The following is a 23,585-nucleotide window of genomic DNA, read 5'->3' on the forward strand; positions in this document are numbered from 1 at the left end:
CCAGAGGAGGGCAGCCTGGTCTCAAACCATCCTGTGATGGAAGAGTTGTTGAAACATTTGTTTCACATGGAGTCAGAGATGCTGCTGTGGAGCCAGAGATGGGGAAGACCTGTCCATCAGCCTCCAGTCCAAGGCATTTAATGGGAAATCCCTATACAAAGCCTTTCCTGGCTCTTGTCCTGCTGACCTTGATGGGGCTTTGCTTTCCCTCAGAGCTGTTTAGGGTTGGTGCTGGCTCCCAGAGGTGTTTGTCTGTCTGTGGTAGGGGCCCTCAGCTTTCAAGGGTTCCTTGCAGCCTCTATGCCAGCCCCTGGTAAATAGGGTGGGCTCTGTGCAAGCCAGTTACCAGATGCAGCTGTTGGCGAAAACAAGTCAAGGGTGCTTCCCTCTGGGGTTCTAAATTTGACTATGGAGTGGGAGAGGCTGTGCAATAGGGCAGCAGTTGAGAAACTCCTCCCTGCTCTGTTTTTTGTCTACTGTTTGCAGAGGGACTGCTGGCAGCTCCTGGTGTGGTCATAGCAGCACAGACGAAGTCCCCAGCTGTTCCCCCAGGGCTGTGGGACATGGCACAGTGTGCAGGGTGGTGCTGCTTCTTTAGGTGCTTTGGAAGCAAGCTGGATGTCTGTCTTTCTGCACCAGGTGGGGAGAAGATGCGTTCGGACCTTTGTGCAGCCCTCAGTATGGTGCAGGCTGGAAGGGCATTGCAGCCCTTGAGCATCCAGTGTGTGGCTAAGCAGATCCCACTGAGGGCTCACCTGCTTACCAAGACACTCTTTTGGCCCTGCCCCACATCATGGTGCCAGTGATGTCTGCTGGGAAGGAGCCTGATGTAGGCTGGTTTTGCTGGTCATGTTTTCCTCACCAGCTCCATCACTCCTGCTGGGTGTAGAGCTTATTGGGTACCACTGCTAAATAATTTATATTATTCCTAGTAAGCCTTGAAATCAAATTGTCACATATACCTGTTTCGTGTGCAGCTGCCCCTGCATACTGAACCATGGTGTTATCCTGCAGCTTAGAGCCCAGGTAAGGTGTGTTGCCCTGAGCTGCAGACTTCAGAGCTTGCACTGGGGCTCTGCTGCCTCTCCTGCCCTATCCCAGGGCACTGGCTGGAGGAAAGGGGCAGAGCTGGGATTGTCGTGGAGCTGAGGTTCATACCAGGGACCTGAGGGCAGTGTAGGTACTGGAGCCTGCACAGGTCAGGACAGCAGTGCCCTGTAGTGGCTGCAGAAGAGGCTTTTAGGCATTTCCCTTAATAGGTTTCAAACACAACCACCATCAGTCCCTCCACAAAGAGAAAGTCTTCATTATGCAAATTCTCATCTTAAAGCTTTATTCATGTGCTTCCTGGCAGGATTTCCTTTAATCTCAAGAGCAAGATTGCTTGGAATTACCATACACCCTTGTTAATTGCATTAAAAAAACCCCAGAAAACAGTAGAGGTTGTTTTTGCCATAATCAAGAGTGATTTTTGATTAGTACTTCTGAAAATCAAAACATTTCACTGAGAATAGAGAGCAAGGACAGCAGCATTGCCTCATCCCCTGCAAGGAGCAGGGTCATCCCATCTGGGGAAATGTGTCCCACTGCTCTTGACTGGTCATGCCCTGGGCTGGAATGATGTATCCTCAGCATCAGCTGTTGGTCCCACTGCTGGGGTGGATGCAGGGGGCTGTTTCTCCCACACTTTGCTTCCCAGCAGAGCCCTTCCATCCCTTGCCCTGGCAGGCTGCTGACAGCTTGTTTGTGCAGGGCAGCCAGTCTTCCCTGGCAGCAGCTGAGATGTATTGGAAGTTCAAAGTCTGCTTTTCAAGGCAGAGCTACCTTGAGGAGGAGGTCTGTGCTGAGGAGGCAGCCTGGCCTGTCTACAGGGAGCAGTGCAGCTGCACAGAAGCTGCTCCACCAGTACTGCTGTCTCTGACACCCCAGTTCCAAGGAGCACTGTTCACCCTACACACACGGAACTGTGCTTTTGCCTTAGCAGTCAGCAAGAATTTGGGATTTGCAAATAAATTTCCCATACATTTGGCAGTGGCTGGGGCCAGTGCTCAGACAGGAGTGGTGGAGGCATTGGCAAGTCTGAAGCTCTGCTCTGTCCTGATGGGGATCTGTTCTGCTCTGGCCAGTGGTGTTCTGCCATCACCTGCACCGGGAGAGGTCCCTGTGGACACTCAGTGCTGCCCCAGGCACCCCAGCTGCTGCAGGGCAGACCCATTCCCATGGAGGAGCAGCCATTTACTCCCCACAGACTTCTGGGGCTGAGACAGCAGAAACCCCACTGTGAGGATGCAGCCCAGAGGTCCAGCAACATGAGTCTGCTCCCAAACTCCTCCTTTCCCAGCACCCTGCCCAGAGGTCCCAGCACAGCTGTAGGTTCCCATTGTCAGGGAACAACCCACATGTGCCAACACCGTAACTTGGAACCCAAAAGATGAAGTTGGTCACTGGGGACACCCTTTTGGCTACCATAGTACTTACTTCCCTGCTTTCCTCCTGCTCCCCTGCCCACTGTGTTGCTCCTAAGGTGGATGCATAAAAGTCAGGCAGTTGGAATTACTTTCTGCTGCCCTTGTACCTGCTTTGCATTCTCCCGTAATCTCGCAGGCTGTCAATCTTGTACTGTCACAGGCTCTCTATTCCCAGGGAAGCTAAACACATATATATTGCACAAAGAGATTTGTGGGCTGGCGCTAAAAAAATGGAATACACCTCTCTGACTGGTGCAGATGGCCTGGCAATATACAGAGTGTGAATTATGATACTGTAATTCAAACTTTGTCAAACAGTGGGGCTTAATTAGAATTAGAATTTAGTAAAAACTAAAAAGCTGACGAGTACAATTTTGCGTTTGAGCTGCCTGCTACAGAAAATAATGAGGAGAGAATACATTAAGGCACAAAAACCTTATACATTCAAAGAGCAGCTAGCTCTGATTAAAAATACTCCCAGTAAGGCAAGGAGGCTCAGCAAGAGGTGGCGGAGTCTGCAGTGGCTGCTGGCTCAGCCATAACTCTCACCTATGTTCTACAGCTTCTACTGGATGCAGCTGCAGCCCCAACTCTCCACTCTGGCTTTGGGGGATTCCTATTGGATGCCATGTGATGTCCCAGCTTCGTCTCTGTGGATTGTCAGATTAAATAAAAATATGGAAAACATATCTCATTTGCCTGTTTCCCCCTTGCCATTGGGCTGCAGTCCTATGGGTGCTCCACTGCCCTTGGTTGGTGGCACAAAGGGCTGAATTGCGCCCAATTGCCCCAGGGGATGTGCGGTTTCTTCTAGTAGCCAAAGAGCAGAGTTCTTCCAAAGACCTAGTGCAAGGGTAGGGACAAAAATGACCCAAACTAGCCTAGTCATCAGCCCCGACAAGGATTCCATACTGCTGCCCTGTACTGAGCAACCAGCAAATGGGGGTTTTGCATATCACTGCTCTTGGAGCCCTATAGCAGGTTGTGGGTGGGGATGGCCTACAGGGGAGGTGACATGTCAGGGCATGCACCACCCTGACTCTGCTTCATGGGCATTATAAATGAACTCTGCTGCATGCAGCTCAGTAGCTTGTGAGTGCTGATGTGTAGGAATGGACCCCAACCTCTCCTGAAAAAAAAAAATAAACCTTTACTGTAAAGATACTCTGTGCTGTGCATGAGTTCCCATCAGAGGATGGGCTTCAGCAGCTCCACTCCTCCAGTGATTGTGGAGCAGTGTCAGGGCCCCAGGAGCAAAGGGATTGCACAGGACAGTGTTGCCCTCAAAAAAGCTGTATGTGTACAGTAAACACACATACCAAGAGCTGGTGGGGTTTTCGGTGTTGGGCCATGAAGTGCTAGATTTGTTACCACTTAATAACAGAGTAAAAGAATGAAGAGAGCATTCCAGTCTTATCCATTGCAGGGGAGGTTGCATTCCTGTGATGACAGTGCTTGGTTATTGATCTATAAAAGGTCTAATATCTCTGTAACACCTTTTGCATGATATAGAGATGTTGTCAGTTTCAGTCAACTGGCAGTCTATTATTAATCCTTGCCAGTGCCTAGAGGGATCTTGAAAAAGGATGTTGGTTTGCCATGGGCAGCATTAGGAAAGCCCTTGGTAATGGCTTGTGCCAAGCACTGCTGCTCCTGGGAAGGTTTTACTGGGCAATTCAGTGCATCCATAGTTTTCCCAACCCTCACTTGGGCAACATTCCCACCTCTCCTGCCAATGCGGGGAAAGCCCCCAAGATGCAGCTCCATCTGAGGATTCTTTAGCAGTTGTTGTTTACCTTAGCTCCATGAGGATGGAGGGCCCTGGGCACCTTTCACCTCCCCCCTCCTTGGTCCCCTCATGTGCCTTTTGGCTCTTTGGAGAGCGGTTTTGGAAGGGGCACCCTCCTCTCATCTTGTGGGGAGAGTTGCCAAGAGGAGTCATCACCAAACCCAGGGAGGTTGTAAGTGCTTCTCAGCTGGCAGGTCCAATGAGCCCCCCAAAGCCAGGTGGGGGAGCCCATTTTTTAGAACACTGTGTTCCCTGCTGGGCCCATGTCCCCATGGGGGGATATCTCCATGCAGATCCACAACCCCTACAGCCCTTCATTAGGACATGTGAGATACACACACCCCACAACTGTCCACTCCTCCACTCGGTATTTTGGTTCCTGCACTGGAGGCAAAGCATGGGGATGATACACTAACATAGGGGTCAGCGTGTAGCAAGTCAGTGCCTTAATATTGACTTAATCATGGAGAGCAGAGTGAGGGAGAGGGAAGGGAAGGCTCCTGGCATATTGATGCAAGTTAGTGCTGTCACCACATCCCTTCTGCCAGCTCATATGGTGATGGAACATTTTCTTCGTTTGGGCTGGTAATGCTTCTCATCCCACCAGAGACGCAACATGGGTTTCTCCTTCTGCCTATTTTTAAGCATGCTTTTAAACAGAAAGACAAAAATTATGGAGTCCTTTTAGTTCCTGGAAATCCAGTAAAGACTGGGGGAAAAGCCATTCTGGGTAAAGAAGACTGCATGAAATTGTCAGACTGATAAGGCTGGGGCAGTTGGCCAGCACAGTGATGAGTGTGTTGAGTCTCAGCAGGGATGCTGATCGTTTGGCAGACCCCTGTGCAAGCCCTGGAGCTGGGCAGGTGTTCTTCAGCACTGTGGATGGTCTTGCACATTTCTGACTTTGCTCCTTCGCACATACAGACCACTTGTTAACCCTTCAGCTTCACCTAGGCTGTCAGAGCAGGAGAGCACAGCCTGTCTCACAGTGCCAGTATTTCACCAGCAGTACAGCTTAAGAGGGAAAGATTTTGGGAAGGGAGGAGAGAGTCATGGAGGGAGGCTGAGGGTGGCAGACATAGCCCTGCTGTACTGAGCAAGAGGCTCTTCACATACCTCTCCCTGTGGATTTCACACAGATTTTCCCTGCATTGCCTGCTGCTGGCCATTCCTCCTGGCTCACAGGGAAGTGTTGGCATCGTTCAGCTTGATGAGAGACACAGTGTGGGCTGGGACATTCATTCTTTACACACCCCCTCCAGCAATGCCTAATGTCAAGCCTTTGCTAGCAGGGAGAAGCCCACAGCAACTTCCCAGCCCCTGTCCCTGCACATACATCACATGGGCTGCTGAGTGTGCTTTAACAGATGGCAAATGAGAATAGAGGTGATGTGTGAGTAAGTGGAACCAGAACTGCAGCTGTTTCAGTAGTTAGTGACCACTCTCAGTAGAAGTTTTTCACTGAAATGTTGATACCTGCTTTCTGACGGACTGGTGCCTTCCCATTGTTATTGTCCTTGTCAGTAAAGCTTTAAATTTATTCATGAAGCATGCTGGAGCTCAGGTGGCAATAGCTAAATCCATTTAGCAGTAGGAATAAGAGGAAAGCCATTTTAACGTTCTCTTGCAGTGCTGCAGTACTTAGCAAACCCAAAGGATATTAATTACTCAGCATGCTCTGAGATGTAAAAGCATGAATTTATCAAGATAAATACATTGAGAACTAGGCTAAGTCAACAGTAATTAATGCCATGCAAAAAAGAGATGGAGAAAGGAAGGATTAGCTGGCCCTGTTGTAGGAGAACATGATGTAACCCTGAATTATCCCTGGGATATGGGACTGGAGTTGTGGTGAGGCATCTCTAACAAAAATATCTGCCTGTGCCTGTCATTTGTATCCCTGGGATGGGGATTTGGTCTTAGTTCACATTTCCAGGGTAGAATGATGCAGGCAGCCTCTGAAATACTAAGTCATGCTTGGCAGGCAGCAACAACTTTTTCATGCAAAACCTTCAATATTGGAAGGCACTTGAAAAGGAGAGGGGCATAGGCCTTTTTTGTTTGCCACCAAATTTGTCTACACTGTCCCAATGTTTTCATGGTGTTTAGCAATCATATAATCATGAGCACAGCCAGAGATGAGTGGCAGCTTGAGAGATGAATTGGTAGGCTCTCCTTGACAAATGTAAGCATAACATGTGTCTTTATAACACATCCATTAGGGCAGAGAAATGTAAAATCCAGAGATGACTGCTTTGCATTTAACAGTCACAGCATTTGGAGAGCACTTATGTCTTCCTCATCACCAGTGTTGGGTCAAGCTTGGAAAAAAATAGCAAAAATACTAAAGCAATTTGAGCAAACAAGTCTAGTCATGCCTTATTTAAAGGTGCTTTACTCTGTGTGAAGTCTGTCCTGTTTTAAAGGTGGTTTACTCTATAGGAAGTGAGTACAGCCAGTGCTGATTTTTTGTCTCCAGGTCACGGGGATGACACAGATGACTTCAACCTAGAAGATGCCCTGTCTGACCCTGTCACCAGGCGACATAAGTCATATTTTTGCATTGTCTTAAAGAGAAGAAAACAAGTAGATGTTAATAGATGTGATTTGTTCCTTTGGATCTGATGCTGGTGGAAGGTAGGGTGGTAAAGGATACAGCTGCCTCATCCTCTCTGCCTGGGAGACACAGGGTCTGGGTTTGCACACAGGTGGAGCTGGAGATATTCCTGGAGAAGCTGGCTGCTGACCAGGTGCCCTTTGTGTAATGACTCCTGTGAGGACCCACAGAGGCACAACACACCTGTGCTCTGAGGTAGCAATGGCAATGAATTTGCCCTTTTGGCTTCCTTGCATCCCTCAGTAACGCCTACCACCAGGCCTGGCCCTGTTGGCCTAGAACTGGTGCATCATCCCTCCTTTCCCCAGCTGTGGAGGGTAGCTCACTGTGCCTGGCCAGGCAGGGGAAACACCAGGTCGTTCCCTGCTCCCATTGCAGTGTGGTGCCTGGGCAAGCAAACAGTGCATGAGGTCACTGCTCTGCTTTGCTGGAGTTCCAGTGTAGCCCATTAGTCAAAGAAAACTCACTTCCTCAGGGGGTGCCTCACTGCTGACATGCAGCATTCAGTATTTGGGGTTTTACACCCCAAGGACGAAACCTAACTGCCAGCACAGCAGCTGAAGGATGGGAGGAGGCTCACCTCCCTCCCTGGGGATGCCTTCACATGCCTTCCCCCAGTGCCAAGGGCTGAGCCCAATACCACTGTGCACCCACACATGTCTCTGGCTCCTTTTGCTACCCAGCCATGGAGATGCTGTGGCAGAGCTGCAAATGCCAGCACCCAGGACCTCTTGCTACCCAGCGCTCCCCACGCTGGGAGCGTCCCCACACCCAGCAGCTGTTGGGGCAGCAGCAAGGATTGCTCCATGAGTGATGCTAGGCTCTGGGATCAGGCAGAATATACCCACGTGTATCAAAGGGAAAGCTGTACCAGTGTTTGAAACCACTTGTGCCGTAGTCTAACAACAGACAGATATTTCTGCTGTGTTACTTTGGAGTTTATGTGGAATAGAGGATGCTCTCTGAAGCTCTCCTGCAGTGTACGAGGCTGGGCATTGGGGTTTCAGATTTGGTCACTGGGCTGATGCAGCTCATCTAGGATTTTGAAAAAGCCCTTTAATGCAGCACATGAGGAGACCTGGTTAGAAAGGACTAATGGCCACCTCATGTGGAGGGAAAGTGGCATTCTCCAGGCTGGAATCCCAGCAGTGAGGGAAGAGGCAGCACTGTCCACCATGGCCTCCTCAAGTGCTGCATCCCACTCTGGATTCGTCAGCCCCCCAAAAAAGCAAATGAAGGGGCTGGAGTTGGGTCACATCAAACCATATCAGCATGCTGGAAGTGAAGCCCAGTGGCACCACTCCAGTGTAATGGAAATTAATGGGAACAGGGCAGCCACAGCTCTTGCTCATACTTTATTCATATACTTAGTAATGCCAGCCACTATTATTAGGCAGTGTTTTCCATATTGCTCGCTCCCTCCTCCCTCAATGGCTGTCTGTAGCTTGTTTTAGCCCAGGAGCAGCAAGGGGAGCTGGGATTTGAGTATCAGGGTGTCACTGAAAGCCCTCCAGCTGACAGGGAATCTCCCGTACATAACACACCATGGGAAATTATCTGTTGTTGGACTGACTGACCAGGCCAGGGACACCAAAACTTTGGCAACTTGCTGCTGGCTGCAATGCTGTTCTGTGCAGCATCTACTCTTGCCTGTCTGCTGCTGTATCAAAGGAACTTTAGAGCAGATTGTTGCAGCTCCTTGCTCTTCACCAGCTGGGATGGGATGCTGGCTTATCTCAAGGCAGCAGTGCCCTGTAGAGCACTGGGTTCCATTTTCACCCATGGACAGTCCCAATCTTTGTGGCCACACATTGTATGCAGGGTGTTAAGGGCCCCTTGCCCTGAGTTTACAAATGCAGATGTCAGAAAGTTGTGGTGAAATCTTTGCCATTCATTCTCAATCCAGAGGTGCCATTTTTGGTGATGCCTATGACTAACACATTTCCTCCCCAGCCGTTTTATCTCAGCCACTCCCAAGGGCCCCAGAAAGCCAGCAGGTGGGACAGGTGAGACCTTCTTGCATGCATACCATCTCAGCTCAGTGTGGGGTGCACTTCCTGTGGGATTGAACTGAATAAGCCCCCATGGGCTGCCCATGTGTGGCTGAGTGCTGCTGCTTCAGCAGCTGCTTTGGGACCCCTTTACTTGCCCGTGGGGAAGCTGGAGCTGGTGTGTGGACCTGCACTGTTCTGTGCAGCCAGAGAAAGGCAATATTGATATTTCTGTCCATGCTGAAGGTGAGGGGCAGTGGAGCATTTACAACCAAGGCAGAATTTCACAAACTTTGTAGTATCCTATTGGAGAAGACACAAATCACTCCTCAGCTACAGAAGGGCTTGTGTTCCTGTCTGCATGGCACCTGCTAGCTTTCCTTCCAGGAGGAAGTCCAGAGGATATTTTCCTTCATTTTTTTTGTATTCCAGGATATCCTTAGGCTCCACAGAAAGTCCCATCTTGGTGACACTTTCCTATCCAGGGGAGAATGGGTCTCTGACTGTTGGTACACATCAAATGTGCAGGCTGGCCAGTTCCCAGCAGTGCCATGGTTGAGGAAGCTCCCTTAAATTCACATGGGTTTTATTGCCAGCAGCTCCTCTGGTTCAGTTCTGGCCAGAGGGTCCCTGTTAAATACAGCAGAGTCACAGGAGGCAAAGGGTTGCTTAGCCCCACTGGAGGAGCCTGCAATAAACTGCATCAGAGGAGTGCTCAGAAGTAAATCTGCTCACTCCTGCATGAGGATCTTGGCACAAATTTAGGTAAATTGAACTGTCTGGCTCCATGGCCACCATGGTCTTTGCTAGGGACAAGGAAAGCCAAGTGCCAGAGGCACACACAGGGCTTGTGTTTGGATCACAGCCTGAATGAGAAGTTGTTTGATCCAGTAAACTCCCCCTGGGAAATGGACACATATGGAGGCTGAGGCTTTGTCCCAGACAGTTCCTTCTTCCCCACGGAGTGTTTTTTTGGCTGAATGAGGGCACTGAGAGGCTCCTGCAGTAGATTCCCATGCCCTGGCCCTTCTCTGTGCATGCTCTGCTCAGCTTAAGGTCACTCATGGGCAGCTGCACAGGGTGCAGCATCCCAGCCACTGGCTCAGTCCCACAGCCCCTTCTTATCTGCACCAACTCTCAGGAGATGCAGGTACCAGCAGGACTACCCCAAAAGTGAATTATTTTTTAATTGCTGGGGCTGGGCAGCAGCCACAGCTTGAATGGGGAAACTGAAATGGTGGCCAGGCTTTTCTGAAGCTTTTCTTATAGGTCACAATTGAGCAGCAAAGTGGCTGGATGCCCTTTCCAGTTCCAGCCTAACATGGGAGGCCTTACCAATGGTGCAGCACCATTGCACAACACCTACAGAGCCTTGTGCCATCCCCACAAACAGGAGTGTAATAATCCCTTCTCTCCTACAGACTTCGATTTGGCTGATTACTTTGACACACCTGTGGAGACTACCACCAAACCAACCAAGCCAACTCCCAAGCCCTTCCCCAGGCCAGGGAAGCCAGGTAATATTGGTATTTGTGCCAGGTAATTGTGGATGCTCTCTGCAGGCTCGCAGGATGCTCCCCACAGAGCATGCAGAGGGAGGGGTGCCCAGAGCACAGAGCTGGCCCAGTGTAGACCCAGTCTCCTAGCAGAGTGGGGGTTTCCCCACAGAGCACTCCTCTGAATCCACATTTCAGAAAGTTAACATCATTTTGGTCTTTTTTTTTCCTCCCTTCAGACAATGTCTTCTGGGATGTCATTCGCACCACCACAACCAAGCAGCCAAAAACTACAAGAGCCCCTCATAAGCGTAACCCAGGTGAGCATCATCTCCACAGCCCCTGCCGCTTCACTCCAGCTCTACTGCTGGCACTGGGGAGGATTTGAGATGATAGTGGCACTACCCTCACCCTGATATTTCCAACCTCTGGTCTGTTTGCTCACCTGGAACACCTCAAGGAAAAAAACAAATACCAAAAACCACAGAGAAGTCAGGGCATCTGAACATTACCCTGCATTTCCCAGGGGACCTCAGTGGTTTCTGGACTATGTTTCATTTCCATGCTTGCTGGAAGGCTGGTTGTGAGCTGGTTGTACTCTCTATCATAGTACAGCCATATTGGCTCCACTGGCAGACATCCACAGGCTCAGGGCACCCTGTCATTTTCCTGCCTGCCAAGGCAGGGTTTTGATTTGGATCAGAATAAACTCAGGAGTGCACTGGTGGGAGGGCTGAGGAGCTCAATTGGCTCTGAGCAAACTGGGGTTTTAGCTGATGTATATGAAAGACAATATCCTCTGTCAGAGCCAGGCAGCTCATGGGACCAACTGAGCATTCACAGAGGAAAACAACTCCAAAGAGTCAAGTCACAGGCCATTCCAGCTAGCGTGTGAGCATGGTAGAGCCAACTCCCTCCCTTCCACTGACTGGTCCCTCAGGGCACCAGTTTGTCTCTGACTTTTCCACTAGCCTAATTTATCTGATTGCCTGGCACTCCAGACATCCAGCACTGTTTCTTCAGGAAGGACATGATATTTCCCACCACAGCAGTTTGGGGGCATGAAACAGGATGGGTTTGGAAGATCTGCCATAAGGCCCCATAGCAGAATTGGGAAATGCTTGCATCTGGAGCTTCATCTCTTTCAACAGTGTTTTTCCCTGATTAATGAAACAATTGCAGGGTTCCTTAGCCTATCACAACACTGCTAACTCTGGTCTTGTTTTCTAGAAAAGGATCCTATGGATTTTGACTTGGCTGATGCCCTTGATGATAAGAATGATAGGAAAGATATTGGGCAGCCGGACATAAGACCAGGTGAAGGTAGGCTGATCTCTCCTCTCTGTCCTGCTTACTACTGGCCCTGCTGTTCCCTGGGTCCTGTAGGAGATCCTTCCCAGCCTGACACCATTCCCACCAAATGCACCAAATGATGGGATAAAGGGAAACAGGTGCTGCCTGGTCCCACTGCCAGCATCCAATGCCCCTGTCCTGCTTGCTCAATGTGGAGACATTTCCACAGGCAGCTTGATCCTGGGGAAGGAAGGAGCCTCTTCCTCAATGTTCCCTGGCAGAGATGAGCACTTCCTAACAACTTGCTCCCTGTCTGTGTGCAGGTTTTTTCCCCCAGGGTCTCTTCTGATCCATTAAGTTGCAGTGGTTGTTTTGAATTCCCCCATCCCCGTACCTGACAGCTTTTTAACTGATTGCATGGGCTGCTGGGGTTCACAGTCACTGCCAAGGTGTAAATCTAGAGTAGGCTCAGGTCTTGGCCTAACACACCCTATGGGCTGGGAGGGGTTTTTTTCCATCTCAGAAATACTACGGAGAATGGATCATTTGTCTATGTTGACTGATCCCCTGAGCACCTGAGCTGGGAAACAGACTTTGCATGGCCGGTTTATTGATGTCAGGATGGTTGTATACCCCGCTCACATGCGTAGTTAACAAGTGGGTATTTTATTACTTTGTATTAGTTAAATGACTTGTCTGTACTTGGGTGTTCTTGGCTTGCTGAGTTTTCAGGCTCCTGCAGGAAAGGTTGAGGTGTTGAACTGCTGGAACATGGCACTGGCCAGAAACCAGCAGACACATTCCCCCAGCATTGCTGCTCCCTGGACTGCCTGGGACCTCTCTAGGCTCTGGCATAGTCAGGGCTTTCATTCTTTTCACACTCATTACTAAACCCATAAATCTGTTTTTTTGTGTTAAGCTGATGAATAAGGCAGTCTCTTCCACACTGTTAAGGCAAAGGAAGTCCTTCCCAATGCACAGCATCAGAGGAGGAACCTTTTGCTGTCTTGGTGTTGGACCTCTGCTCCCATCACTCACCTTGCTGCACCCCGGGGCTGCCTCTGGGACTGGAGCTGAGATGTTCAACAGCACCACTCATTCAGCTGCAGATTCACAGACCCTGTTTTTCTGTACTTATCCTGCATTAATTAGAATTTCCCACTACAAGATAAAGTTTTCATATGTACCAAAAGATGCTGGCGCTCAGTTTTTCCCTTGGACTGTTCTGTCTCTCTTGGAAGGATAAAGGTCAGCTCCTGCCTGCAGGATTCCAGAGGCTCACTGGTCCCCAGCAGCATGGCCATGGCACACAAAAACCATTTCTTCCTGCCTCCTCCACTCTCAACCGAGGCTGACCACCAAAACATTTAATAAACTCTTAAATTATCAGTCATTTGTGATAATCACTTATCATCACTCTTAAAAAATCAATAATTTCAGTTAAAAAAATAATACAGTAGCATTTAAACTAGTCAGTTATTACCTCTTCTATGACCTTAAAGGAGTTCATGGTTAACATCTGGTAATTGTGAGAGAAGCAGTACTACTTTTTGACCAGTCCCAGTTCCTGAGTGGGGATGGAGCAGCCCATGATCCCAACCTCCAGCACAGCTGTGGCTCCCTCAGGTGCCAACCACTGTTTGTTCCTGTTCCTTTTAAAGAATTTTCAGACGATGACCTGGCCAGCATTGTGGATGGTGGCTACAGCCCAGACAAGAAGAGGGGTAAGTGGTGACCTACAGATGGTTGTTTTCTTTAGCAGTTATGGCTTGGCATTACCTCTCAACTCCTAGAAAGAGCCCTGTGCAGAGCAGTGCTCGCCTCCATGGTGGGGGCAGAAAGGAATCTCAGCCATGGAGCCAAGGGAAAAGTTCTTGGCCTCTGTGATCATGTCTGGTGCCAGCCATTGGAGATGCTTGGTTTTGAGTCCATGGAGGCTCTGCAGCACCAGCTGCCACCAGGACAGATGGGACCTGTGTCTCCCCTATCGCCTCGAGGACACCCTGGTGCCATGCATGGGTACATGCCTACATTTGCCTTCCACCACATGACCACCAATGTTTGGAACAAGGGGGAAATCCAGCAACAATTGGATAAGCTATTTACAAGGATCCACAGCATTAAATATTAAAAGCAGTCATGTAAAGAGCTGAACATCACAAGCCTAATCAACATTTAATAAATCCCTGTGCCAAGGACAAGACACATCAGAGGCATTACTCCAATGCTGACCTGCTTCAATAAATTCAGGGTGTAACTGACTTAGCAAGGACTGAAGTTCCGAGTGGGAGCACCTTCTCCTCCCAGCCCAGTTTCTCTAGGGAAGCCACAACAGACTTCAAGCCAATTGAGGGTTCCTTGACGTGATGGAGCTCAGGCAGTCATCTCCCTGTGTGCTGTGTAACACTATCAGCCCTTCAGGTATTCTCTTGACACTGAGCAGTGGAGATGTAAAAGGTGGGGGTGAGGGTAATTGTCAGACACAGGCATCCCATGCAGAGGAGCCCCCAAAACTCCCCCATACACACAAAGAGGGAGAGGAGTAGCTTCAAAGCCCTCAGAAGTAAAAACAAACAGCCCAGTGGAGTGTGGGGGCAACAGAAAAGCTGCAGCCTGTGGAGGCATCTGCCCACCCCCAGGCCAGGGCTGCCCTGCCACCTCTCTCCTGTGTGTCCCCTCCCTCCCAGCACAGCAGTGCAGAGAGCAGAGGGGTGCAGGGGCACTGATGGGATTGTGTCTCTGCAGGTGCCAGTGGCAACACCGACAACAACTACAGCGGAGGTAGGTGTCACAGTGCATGGTGAGGCAGGAGGGGTGGTGTGTGTGCTCATCACAAAGCTCTCTCTGTGCCCCACAGTAGCAGAGACAGGGACAATCGCCGGCATTGCCAGTGGCCTGGCCATGGCGCTCATTGGGGCTGTCTCCAGCTACATCTCCTACCAGCAGAAGAAGTTCTGCTTCAGCATCCAGCGTAAGTCCTTCCCCAAGCACCCCAGCGCACACAGCAAACACACACCTGTTTCACCCTAAACCCCACTGCCATTCTCTACCCAGTGCCCCCAAGCTAGCAGAACAAAGCCCCAGCCACATTCATTAAGCCCCCCCATGTCAGGTTTTGCACAGACAGGAGCCCACCTGCAGCAGCAGCCCCAGGATCCACTGCCACCCGCAGGGCTCACACTGTCCCTCATACCCCACAGAAACACAGCCCAAGACCAAACCATGAATACCAAACACAGTAAATATGAAAAAAACCCCAAAACCATCCCACCCCAAAATAAACAAACCAAATCCCCCCAAGAAAATCCCCCTCAGAAAGCAGTAAAAACTCACCAGGCACAGGAAAGGAAGCAGGGGCAGTGGCTACACCTGGGGCTTCAGCCCACTGCACCCTCAGCAGGTACGTGACAATTATTGCAGTAAACTACAAATTAAGCAGCAAAACTTAACATAAAACACCTTGTGCACAAGCTGCCCCTTAAAGCTGCTTGGTGCAAGCATTACAGGAGGGTCCTCACAGCCTCAGCCCACAGCACTCACCTGACTATAGTGGGCTCCCGCAGCTTGCTCTTTATGGGAGGGAAGTTAAAAGCAGCTGAGTTACAAGCTCTTTTTTCAAATTAATTGAAATCTCCTGTGAGTCCCCTTTGCCATAGGGAAAGGTTGTTTGGAGTTGGAAATTTCTGTTGGAATAGTGCTGTTTTCCCAGTTGTGACTGAAACAAACAGCATTTTGGTAAATTAGATCAGCAGGAAAAGTCAAATGAATGTGATGGAATGAAACACCCTTGTATATTCCCCCCCACTTAAATGATATTTTGGGAAGAATAAATAATAAAAAAAATGGAGTAAAGTCTTTGATGAGGAGGAAGCTGAGAGACACAAAGCCCCAGAAAGGCAGCACAAAATTAAAGTTAATTATAAAGGAGGATTAATTTAAGCCATCAGACATGGCATGCTGGGCTAATGTCAGGCTATAGATGCATTGCAGTGCATGACAGAAATCTTAAGAGCTGTCAGCCACTGCAAAAGTGGCTTTTTATTGAAAAACATAAATTGCATTTGGTATTATTCCAGAAAAACACATGCCTGGGTGGAGGCAATGGTGACGTGCAGTGACCACTCGCTTAACGTGAGGAACAGGCTTGGTTCTTTCTCTTGCCCAGCTGTCCTTCATTTTTGAGTCTCTTCCAAGGAGTGTTTGCTGATGATTCCCTTAAAGGACATGCACAATGCTGCCTAGAACTCTTCACCCCACTTTCTTTTCTTACACCTCACCTCATACTTGCCAGCCATGCCCTAGTCTGTAGCTCAGCCTCTTGGTGTCCCTGAGCTCTTGCTGTGCCAGGGCAGGGTGGGAGCTGTACCTTTCCTGCCTCCACAGCTTGGCCAGCTGATGGCTGCAGTGTCTCTGCTGGTGTGGGGACTTTATGGGGGTTTTCTAGCCAGTTGCAGAACTTTTTTCTCCTGTGTCTTGGAGACAGCAGCTGCCCCGTTGCTGCCTAAGGCTCCCACCACACTCCTTTAACTTGGTCCTGGTATTATTCCCTGCCTCCCTCCTTCACTGCGTGATAGCAGTGAGCCCTATCCAAACCTGGTAGTGATGTACAGCCAGTACCCGTCACACCCTGAGCCATATTTAGATGTGCAAACAAGTTATAGATGCCTAAAAAGTGTATGCTGTGTGGCCTGATTGCCCAGGCTTCATTTGCAGAGCAGCACCCAAATCCCCTTCCCTAGTCCCTCTCTAATGGATGCAACAGCACAGCACTTTCACCTCTGCCTTCCCCCACAGTTGTCCCTTAGAGGAACTGCTGAGGATGGTGAAGTCCATGGCATACCCCAGACTGTCTTAATTCACCCCCAGCTCTGAGCTGGACCACCCCCTTTGTCCTGCCCACCAGTGTCCAGCCTTGCTCCTTGGCCTCAGCTCCACTTGTTGATAATGTTGGGAACTTCTTTGCATTTAAATAAGGGACTTATTTGGGATTTGACACCCCAGTGGGATCCTGCTTCATCACCACAGTCCTGCTCTGAACTACTTCTTGAAGCTCTGCATAATTTAGCTTTTAATGAGGCTGTGGCACATCTCTGTGCTGAGGTGCAGGCCCTGCTGCACAGCAGTCCTCCTCCGGGAAGCCTTCATCCCTTCCTCCTCCTGCACTCCTCAGAGCTGAGCGCCTCCGACAGGAATTAGCTGGGCTGTCTCGCATGATAAAGATGAAGCAGGAGCCTCAGACAAAAGAGCTGCTGCTAGAGCTGAGCCTGCCAGGATCTCCATGGGTGCTTTGAAACCCAGGAAGTCTCAGCACTGGCTGTGGGTTATTGAGGCTCTGTGCTGCTGTCACTGCAGAGTAGGTTTCAAAAAAAACTTCTCGGCTGTTACAGCTCTGAGGCCCATTACATCAGAGTTTTTAAGGCATCAAAGCAAATAATTTTACTTTCTACCCTTCCCATCTCACTCTGTTTATTGTACTTCTCAGAGGGACTGAACGCAGAGTATGTGAAAGGAGAAAACATGGAAGCCGTCGTGAGCGAGGAGCCCCAGGGTGAGAGCCTTGTATCCCTTACCCCTGCCTGCATCCCTCCACAAAACAGCTTTGCTGAGGGACTTCCTTAAAGTCCCTGGTGCTGCATGGAGCTGCTGTATCCCTTTGATGATGGCACTGCTTAGGTGATGCTACAGCTTTTGTGAAACACCCACCACAGTGCTTTTACCCCTTAACTGCACACAAAGGAAAGCCTGGTAAGAGCCCAAAGACCTCATGCTGCAAAAGATGGCAGTTAACATTTAGCTTTCATGTAATCAACTGTTGAGTCTTGCACAAGAGAAGCATGATCTTTCTATCAGTGACAGACAATCAAGGTTGCTGCAAAGGCTTTTCCAGTGTCACATACAATCAGCCAGTGCTTGGGTGCCCATTGCTTGTGCCCTGGTTCCATCGTATGCTATTGTACTCATGGGTTTTTTTCTTTCTCCCCAGTTAAATATTCAGTCCTGGAAACGCAGTCAGCAGAACCACCAAAACAAGACAGTGTGAAGATATAAAGTGTGACCCAGGGCTAGAAAATAATCAGTCAGCAGCAACAGAGGTCTTATATGCTTGTAATTAAGCTTTTAATTTAATTTGACTCCAAAGCTATTTAATGTTCATTTAGGCTTGAACTGGCTTTTTATTGCTCTAGGCTTTAGGGTTAGACTGGTAGCATGTGTTTATTTTTTGTGAAGAAGTTTATGTTTACATCGAAGTAGTAGTGTAGGATTGGTGTGCAGTTGTATGGAAATCCACAGAAGGTACTTCAGCAGTGGTCAGTTTTTCAAGAGTTTACAGGTATGAGGACAGTGAAGTGCCTGTAAATAGCAGTCCAAAGTTAAACCCTGCAAAGCCCTCTGCAAAGCACCTCCAGCCACCTTCTGCCATTGGCTCCAGACAGTATCACTTCCAATGGCAGGAAAAAAGCTGCACATTTCCTGAGGATAGACTGCCGTCCTTCATGTAGCTACACCTAAAAATGAAGTGCCTATGGTGGGTCCTCATGTGGGGGGCCTTGGGCTGAGCCAGGTGACTCCCTGCTCCCAAGCCAGGAGTTGAGGATGCTTCACTACCACCACCACCCAGTGCTGGGCTTCTAACCAAAGGACCTGATTTTCACACCAAGTCACAAATACAGTTGAGAGTGTGTGCAGTGTTCACTTTCACCAAATACCATTTGAATGCTCCACTGTGCTGCAGATCAGAATGAAACTGAAGTGATACAGTTTGTCTTAAGCTGTGCCAGGGGAAGTTTAGGTTAGACATTAGGAAAAAATTCTTCACTGAAAGAGTGATTGGGCACTGGACTTGTCTGCTCAGGGAGGTGGTGGAGTCAGTGTCCCTGGACATGTTTAAGAAAAGACTGGATGTGGCACTCAGTGCCATGGTTTAGTTGATGAGGAGGTGTTAGGTTAGGTCATAGGTTGGACCAGATGATCTCAAATGTCTTTTCCAACCTAGTTCATTCTGTGATTCTGTGATTCTGTCTCTGTGACTTGAGATACCTAAGTTGTCACCACAATTAAAGCTGTGTGCATATGGATGCTTTCAAGGACAGGTTCAGATTTCAATCACACTAGAACAAGTTACAGATTTAACCCAAAAGAAAATAAGCAAAGCAGGTATCTGTTAAGATCTGTAATGCTCAATACCACAACAGAAGTCAAGCTTAAGAAGATGCAGTCCCCTCCTTCTATCAGCAACTATATCAGGAGTGCTCCCAGGCACCTAGAGGCAGAAAAATAATTTAAATTTCATTCTTTGTGTCATCGGCTAAACCTTTAAAATAGGCAGTACCTTCTGAGAGGATGAATCCTCCATCACTGTCCTGCATGGGGTTCCTGCCTGGGAAACATTGGGCTGTGAGTGGTGCTCAGCAGAACACTGGGCTGCACCAGGACAGTGCATACACAGCCCCTGCCATGCTGCTGAACCGCTTCCTTAGACCCAGCCTTCACTATCTTGCAAGAATTTCTGTTTCGATTTCTAATCCCTCCCCAGCAAGCTTTTTGACTCCTGCTAAAATGTGAATAACTGCCACTTTCCAATACATTTTTCCAAATCAATGATTCCTTCAAAAGCATGCTCTTGAGTGAAGGAAATTCCACTATACTTGGTGTAAAAGGTACTATTTATATATAAACCTGAAATGTGAGCAATGGGTTTGCAAATTCCATATTTCATGAATGTTATTAAGAAAACCAAGCCTTTCAGGATGATGTAAAAATGCACAGTTTTCAGGTAGACTTAACTTCCAGAAGGCCTTGCCGGGAGGTGAATGAGCCCAGGAGCATTGCTGTCTAACAGCTCCATTTGGAAGGAAATTTCCTAGTAACTTGTTTAAGTATTTCACAATTGCTGCACAATTCTTTATGCTCTTTTTAACACTTGCATTTTTAAAGCCTTATACTAGCTCTGGCAGAAGAGCTACAGTGGTTTATAAGGTGCCTCACAACTATTCAGAACACTTAGGCTATGATAGTACTCTGAACTTCTGCTGCTTTGTTTTATGAATGTGTTTGGAATAGGAAAGAAATGTTAATAATTGGCTCAGAGAATGGAAGCATAGGAAAGAGATGGGATGTACTGTTTGCTTACTCCTAGAGAAAGGTTTTCATGGAGGAAGTATGGTCTGCAGAATTTGCAACAGGAGCTCAGGTGCTGGCTAAGCCACACAGCTGAATTCGTGTATCTCCAGTCCCAAGCACCAGCACTTGTTTTTTGTTTTTGCCCAAACATATTTGAAAGCTGTAGCATGAAGTGTGTTTTCTGTAAGTTACTGTGGATTAAATGTATAACAGATGATCACTAGAAGCTGTTTTCCCAGCATAGATCTAGTGCTCATAATTCCTCCTCTCACTTTGCCAGTGACCATGTTCCTGCAGATGCAGATCACAGGTTTCACTGTGCCCTGCCTGTCTGACCAGAGTGTCACTAACCAGTCAGTGTGGTTTAAAGAGTACAGCACCTACCCCTCCTCTGGGGACTCTTATATTAGGGCATAGAGGGAACACAAGTCTAATTCAAAATACTGCAGGTCACAAATTTAACTAAAAAAGGCAGCAAGCTCTTTCACTGGAAAACCCGCCCCAGTTTTTGGGACTCAGAAGCTGCTGCTTTGCCCAAGGCTGTTCTATAATGTTGGTGACTACTTACACCTTAGTGTAACGTGTAGATTTGTGGAAATCCATAAATGCACAGTGAAAGAGAACACTTACAAAGTGAATAGTGACAGAATTCAAGATTTCTTTCTCTAGGATTTTGAATAGGAAAATACTTGCAAATCCTTCAGTAGAGAAATAGGCTTGGCCTTCTCTTTAAAACTGAACGAAAGGCAGTCTTAGTGGTAAATGTCAGCAAAGGCTCAAATGATTTTTTTTATTTGCTGTTTGTGCCTTCTTCCATCTGAGCTGCCACCACTCTCTGAGAAATACGGAGTTTATACATCATCTATATTTTAGGCATTATAGCAACTGAGAGGTTTCCTGTGTATTTTCCTAGTAGTGCTCTAAGTTTTGGAACAGCTGACCCAGCACTGACCTCTACTTTCATTTAATTATGATTTATTCACTTTAAATCGGGATATGGGTTTTTAAAAAATCCTGCATTTAAGCTCTGTATACATGGCATGAACTTTCTTGTCCTTTATAAAAAAGGCAATAAACCACTAGAAAATTGGTTTGCTTTTTTTTCTTTAATGAGTCCAAAGCCTATACATACAGATATCCTGAGAGTTTTTGTACTATGTATGCCGTGAGCTCTTTTTCTTATGACACCTCACTTCTAAAGCTATTTTAAATGGCAATAAAATGATTCAGAAAAGGTTTTGCAAAGGTTTGACAAAGAGAGAATTGAAAGAATTCAGCTGGCTCGTTTTGTGTTTATTCTTTAAATTACTTGCATTTTCCTTTGGCAGTACTTTGTTTCAGATTCTTCAGCTGACATGAATTTCAGATCTTTTTGGCGCTATAAACTCAGTAATTTTCATGCAACCCCACTAACGAACCCTTACAAGTGCTCCATTGTCATTCTTAACTACTCATTTGTTGTGATAAAAGTGGAATTAGTCCACAATACTGTTTCAGATTCTGAAAAAGAAGGGTGAGTTGGCAGGCTGAGGCTTTAAAAATTGCTTCTCTAACAGATGAGGTTTAGGAACAAATGAAGTTCAGAAACAACGGGGTTGTGAAATTAGAGAACATTTTCTTTTGAGTGAAGTTCTAACTTAGAAGCAAGACAGATTCCTTTCTGCTGAAGAAGTGACCTGTACCAAATGAAGGTTGAATGTTAAGCTGTAACAAAATAAATTCTGTTAATGTGCATGTAAGGGTCACAGGAGTTAAAACCAGAATTTAACTACCTTTGGAAAACACCAAATAAACCAAGTTGACTAGAAAGACATTTTAGACTTGATTATTTTTGTGTTATTTTTTTTAATGATGGAAGTAAGCTGCAAGTATTTGGCTATATCCTTAAGGTACATCACCTCTTCTCTAACTACAGTGAAAACATAATTTAAAAAAATGATCCAAAACAGACTTTGTGAGAAAACAAATACCACTATGAAAACTTTAATGGTAAAAAATGGAGCATTTGCATGCATGCACACACATACACACTCTCTCTCTCTACTCTCCCCCCTCAGGTCGCCCAGCAGCTAAACTCAAGGCAGTGCCCAAGGTTTCCTGCAGTTTTCTTTACATTTTCACACCCAGTAGATATATGTCCCATGCACTGCAAACTAAGCTTTTAAGTATAATAATGTGATGCTCAGTCTCACAGTCAAAAAAGTCAAGAAAGGTGGTTTATATGTCAAACTAACTACTTCTGACTCATGTGTCTTAACTCTTTCCTCCCAACTGCACAAGATCTGGCAGTTAAAAGCTATCAATACCTTCTTAGCTCAGCAGATACGGTCTCAGCAAATGGACATTCCTTTTTGCTTTTTACCATAAATATTTCACCTGGGGAATAGTCTGAATTTCCCATTTTACTGTGTACTCTGTTGAGGCTTAGTGCACATGAATGAGAGCTCTTGATTCCTTGTTTTCAACTTCTACAGAACCAGCTGTTCTTGGTGTTACCACATACAGCACATGAATCAGTACAGCTTCTCTTGGAAAATGAAAGCAATGAAACACTTCTTGTTTAAAGCTGTAATTCCTTGAGAAGACTGCCTCTGCAGGGAACAGGCAGTTAGGACTGTTTACTGGCTTTAAAAGCCTTCTTCCATTTTAATGAAACAACAAAAAAATTACTTTTATCTACAAAGGAGAAAGAAGTGTAAATTCAGCTCTGATACAGGACTAAAATGGCCAAGTCTCTGATGCTGATGCTTCACTTAACTTACGTTACAAGCAAGAAGTGTGTCAGCTGGTTACCAAGGCTTCATCTCTTTCTGGGACACTGGATTCAGGTTGTACAACCCCCTCTCATATGTCATTGACAATAGGAAAATCCTACAAGCCAAATGTAACTGCTTGCTGTCTTTGCACATTCCCTTTATACTGAGTAGTCAGAACCAAAAACCAAAGCAGGAGATCTAGCTTTTGAACCAGAAGTTAATAGCTCTGTCCAAAGCGCATCAGACAGGGAACAGGATTCTGCTCTTTGCTTAGCTAGTTCAATACTGCCTTATTAAAAAAACAAACAAAAACCCCCCAAAAAACCAATTAGTTGTTAAATCAATAGGAGAAACCCTGATTATCAGGAAGCAGACTTGAGTACAACAACAATCATCTCTTCAGTGTAAAGCTATGCTCTAACTAGCCCATATGAACTACAGAATACCTCTGAATATTTCTATGCTATGTACAAACCCATCCATTGTGCTGACACAAGGAACAACAGGACCCTCCCCCAGATATTTCTTGTACATCAGAGACTTGCTGAGCTGTGTTGAAACTGGTGGATACACAGCTAGTCATCTGAAATAATTGAAGTTCTTCTATGCAAAACCAAATTCTCAGAGTTTAGCTTTAGAAATCCAAGCTTTAAAAATCTCCGAATGCCCAAGCTAATTCAGTCATCACTTTTGCAATAATTATAGAGAAAATACTGTGATTATTAGCACAAATATAGAGAAAAACTTCAAAAGATTTTCTTTAGAACTGCATTTTGGAGATAATGTGCTTTACTTTAATACACAGTTGAAATGTCAAGGGAATCTGAAGTACAGAAGAGTTTAATTCAATACCAGCTCAACGTATTTTTGGTGATGTAGAATTCACTGCTGACACACTGTTCAGCAGAATAATTTTTACAGGAAAACATATTTCCTCTATTTATAAAAAGCCTGAGGCTGATTAAGAGATGCAACATTGCATGCCCTCCTAAACTGTGTTTGTGTAGGTGAATATTTATCATAAAAATCATTCACTACAGTATAAAGGACAGGT

General features: G+C 47.0%; 2 protein-coding genes and 1 long non-coding RNA gene across 15 annotated transcripts in view; 1 reads left to right on the forward strand and 2 right to left on the reverse strand.

Annotated features, from left to right (window-relative positions):
• Window positions 1–23,585, forward strand: part of CD99L2 (CD99 molecule like 2) — a 43,996-nt gene that overhangs the window by 9,504 nt on the left and 10,907 nt on the right. For 3 of the 5 annotated variants that reach the window (XR_001521325.3, XR_004497323.1, XM_033514164.1), the window contains exons 2-8: window positions 10,287–10,382; window positions 10,601–10,681; window positions 11,592–11,684; window positions 13,316–13,378; window positions 14,400–14,435; window positions 14,512–14,625; window positions 17,137–17,202. Coding sequence is in view for 3 of the 5 variants with exons in the window: in XM_033514164.1 (XP_033370055.1) it covers window positions 10,287–10,382; window positions 10,601–10,681; window positions 11,592–11,684; window positions 13,316–13,378; window positions 14,400–14,435; window positions 14,512–14,625; window positions 17,137–17,202 (549 nt within the window). In the remaining 2 variants the exon portion in view is untranslated. Of the gene's footprint in view, window positions 1–10,286; window positions 10,383–10,600; window positions 10,682–11,591; window positions 11,685–13,315; window positions 13,379–14,399; window positions 14,436–14,511; window positions 14,626–17,136; window positions 17,203–17,637; window positions 21,589–23,585 lie in introns of those variants that run through there. The other 2 variants (XM_015626103.3, XM_015626105.2) reach the window with 2 other exon arrangements.
• Window positions 1–23,585, reverse strand: part of MTMR1 (myotubularin related protein 1) — a 72,882-nt gene that overhangs the window by 8,753 nt on the left and 40,544 nt on the right. The gene's annotated exons all lie outside the window — the stretch shown is intronic.
• LOC117244377 lies at window positions 8,217–15,175 on the reverse strand. Its single transcript, XR_004497325.1, has 2 exons — window positions 14,988–15,175; window positions 8,217–9,495 (listed from the first exon to the last, which is right to left on the reverse strand). It is a non-coding gene; the product is annotated as an uncharacterized LOC117244377 (long non-coding RNA).

This window comes from Parus major, chromosome 4A (genome assembly GCF_001522545.3).
Source record: "Parus major isolate Abel chromosome 4A, Parus_major1.1, whole genome shotgun sequence".
In the NCBI taxonomy this organism is placed as follows: Eukaryota; Metazoa; Chordata; class Aves; order Passeriformes; family Paridae; genus Parus; species Parus major.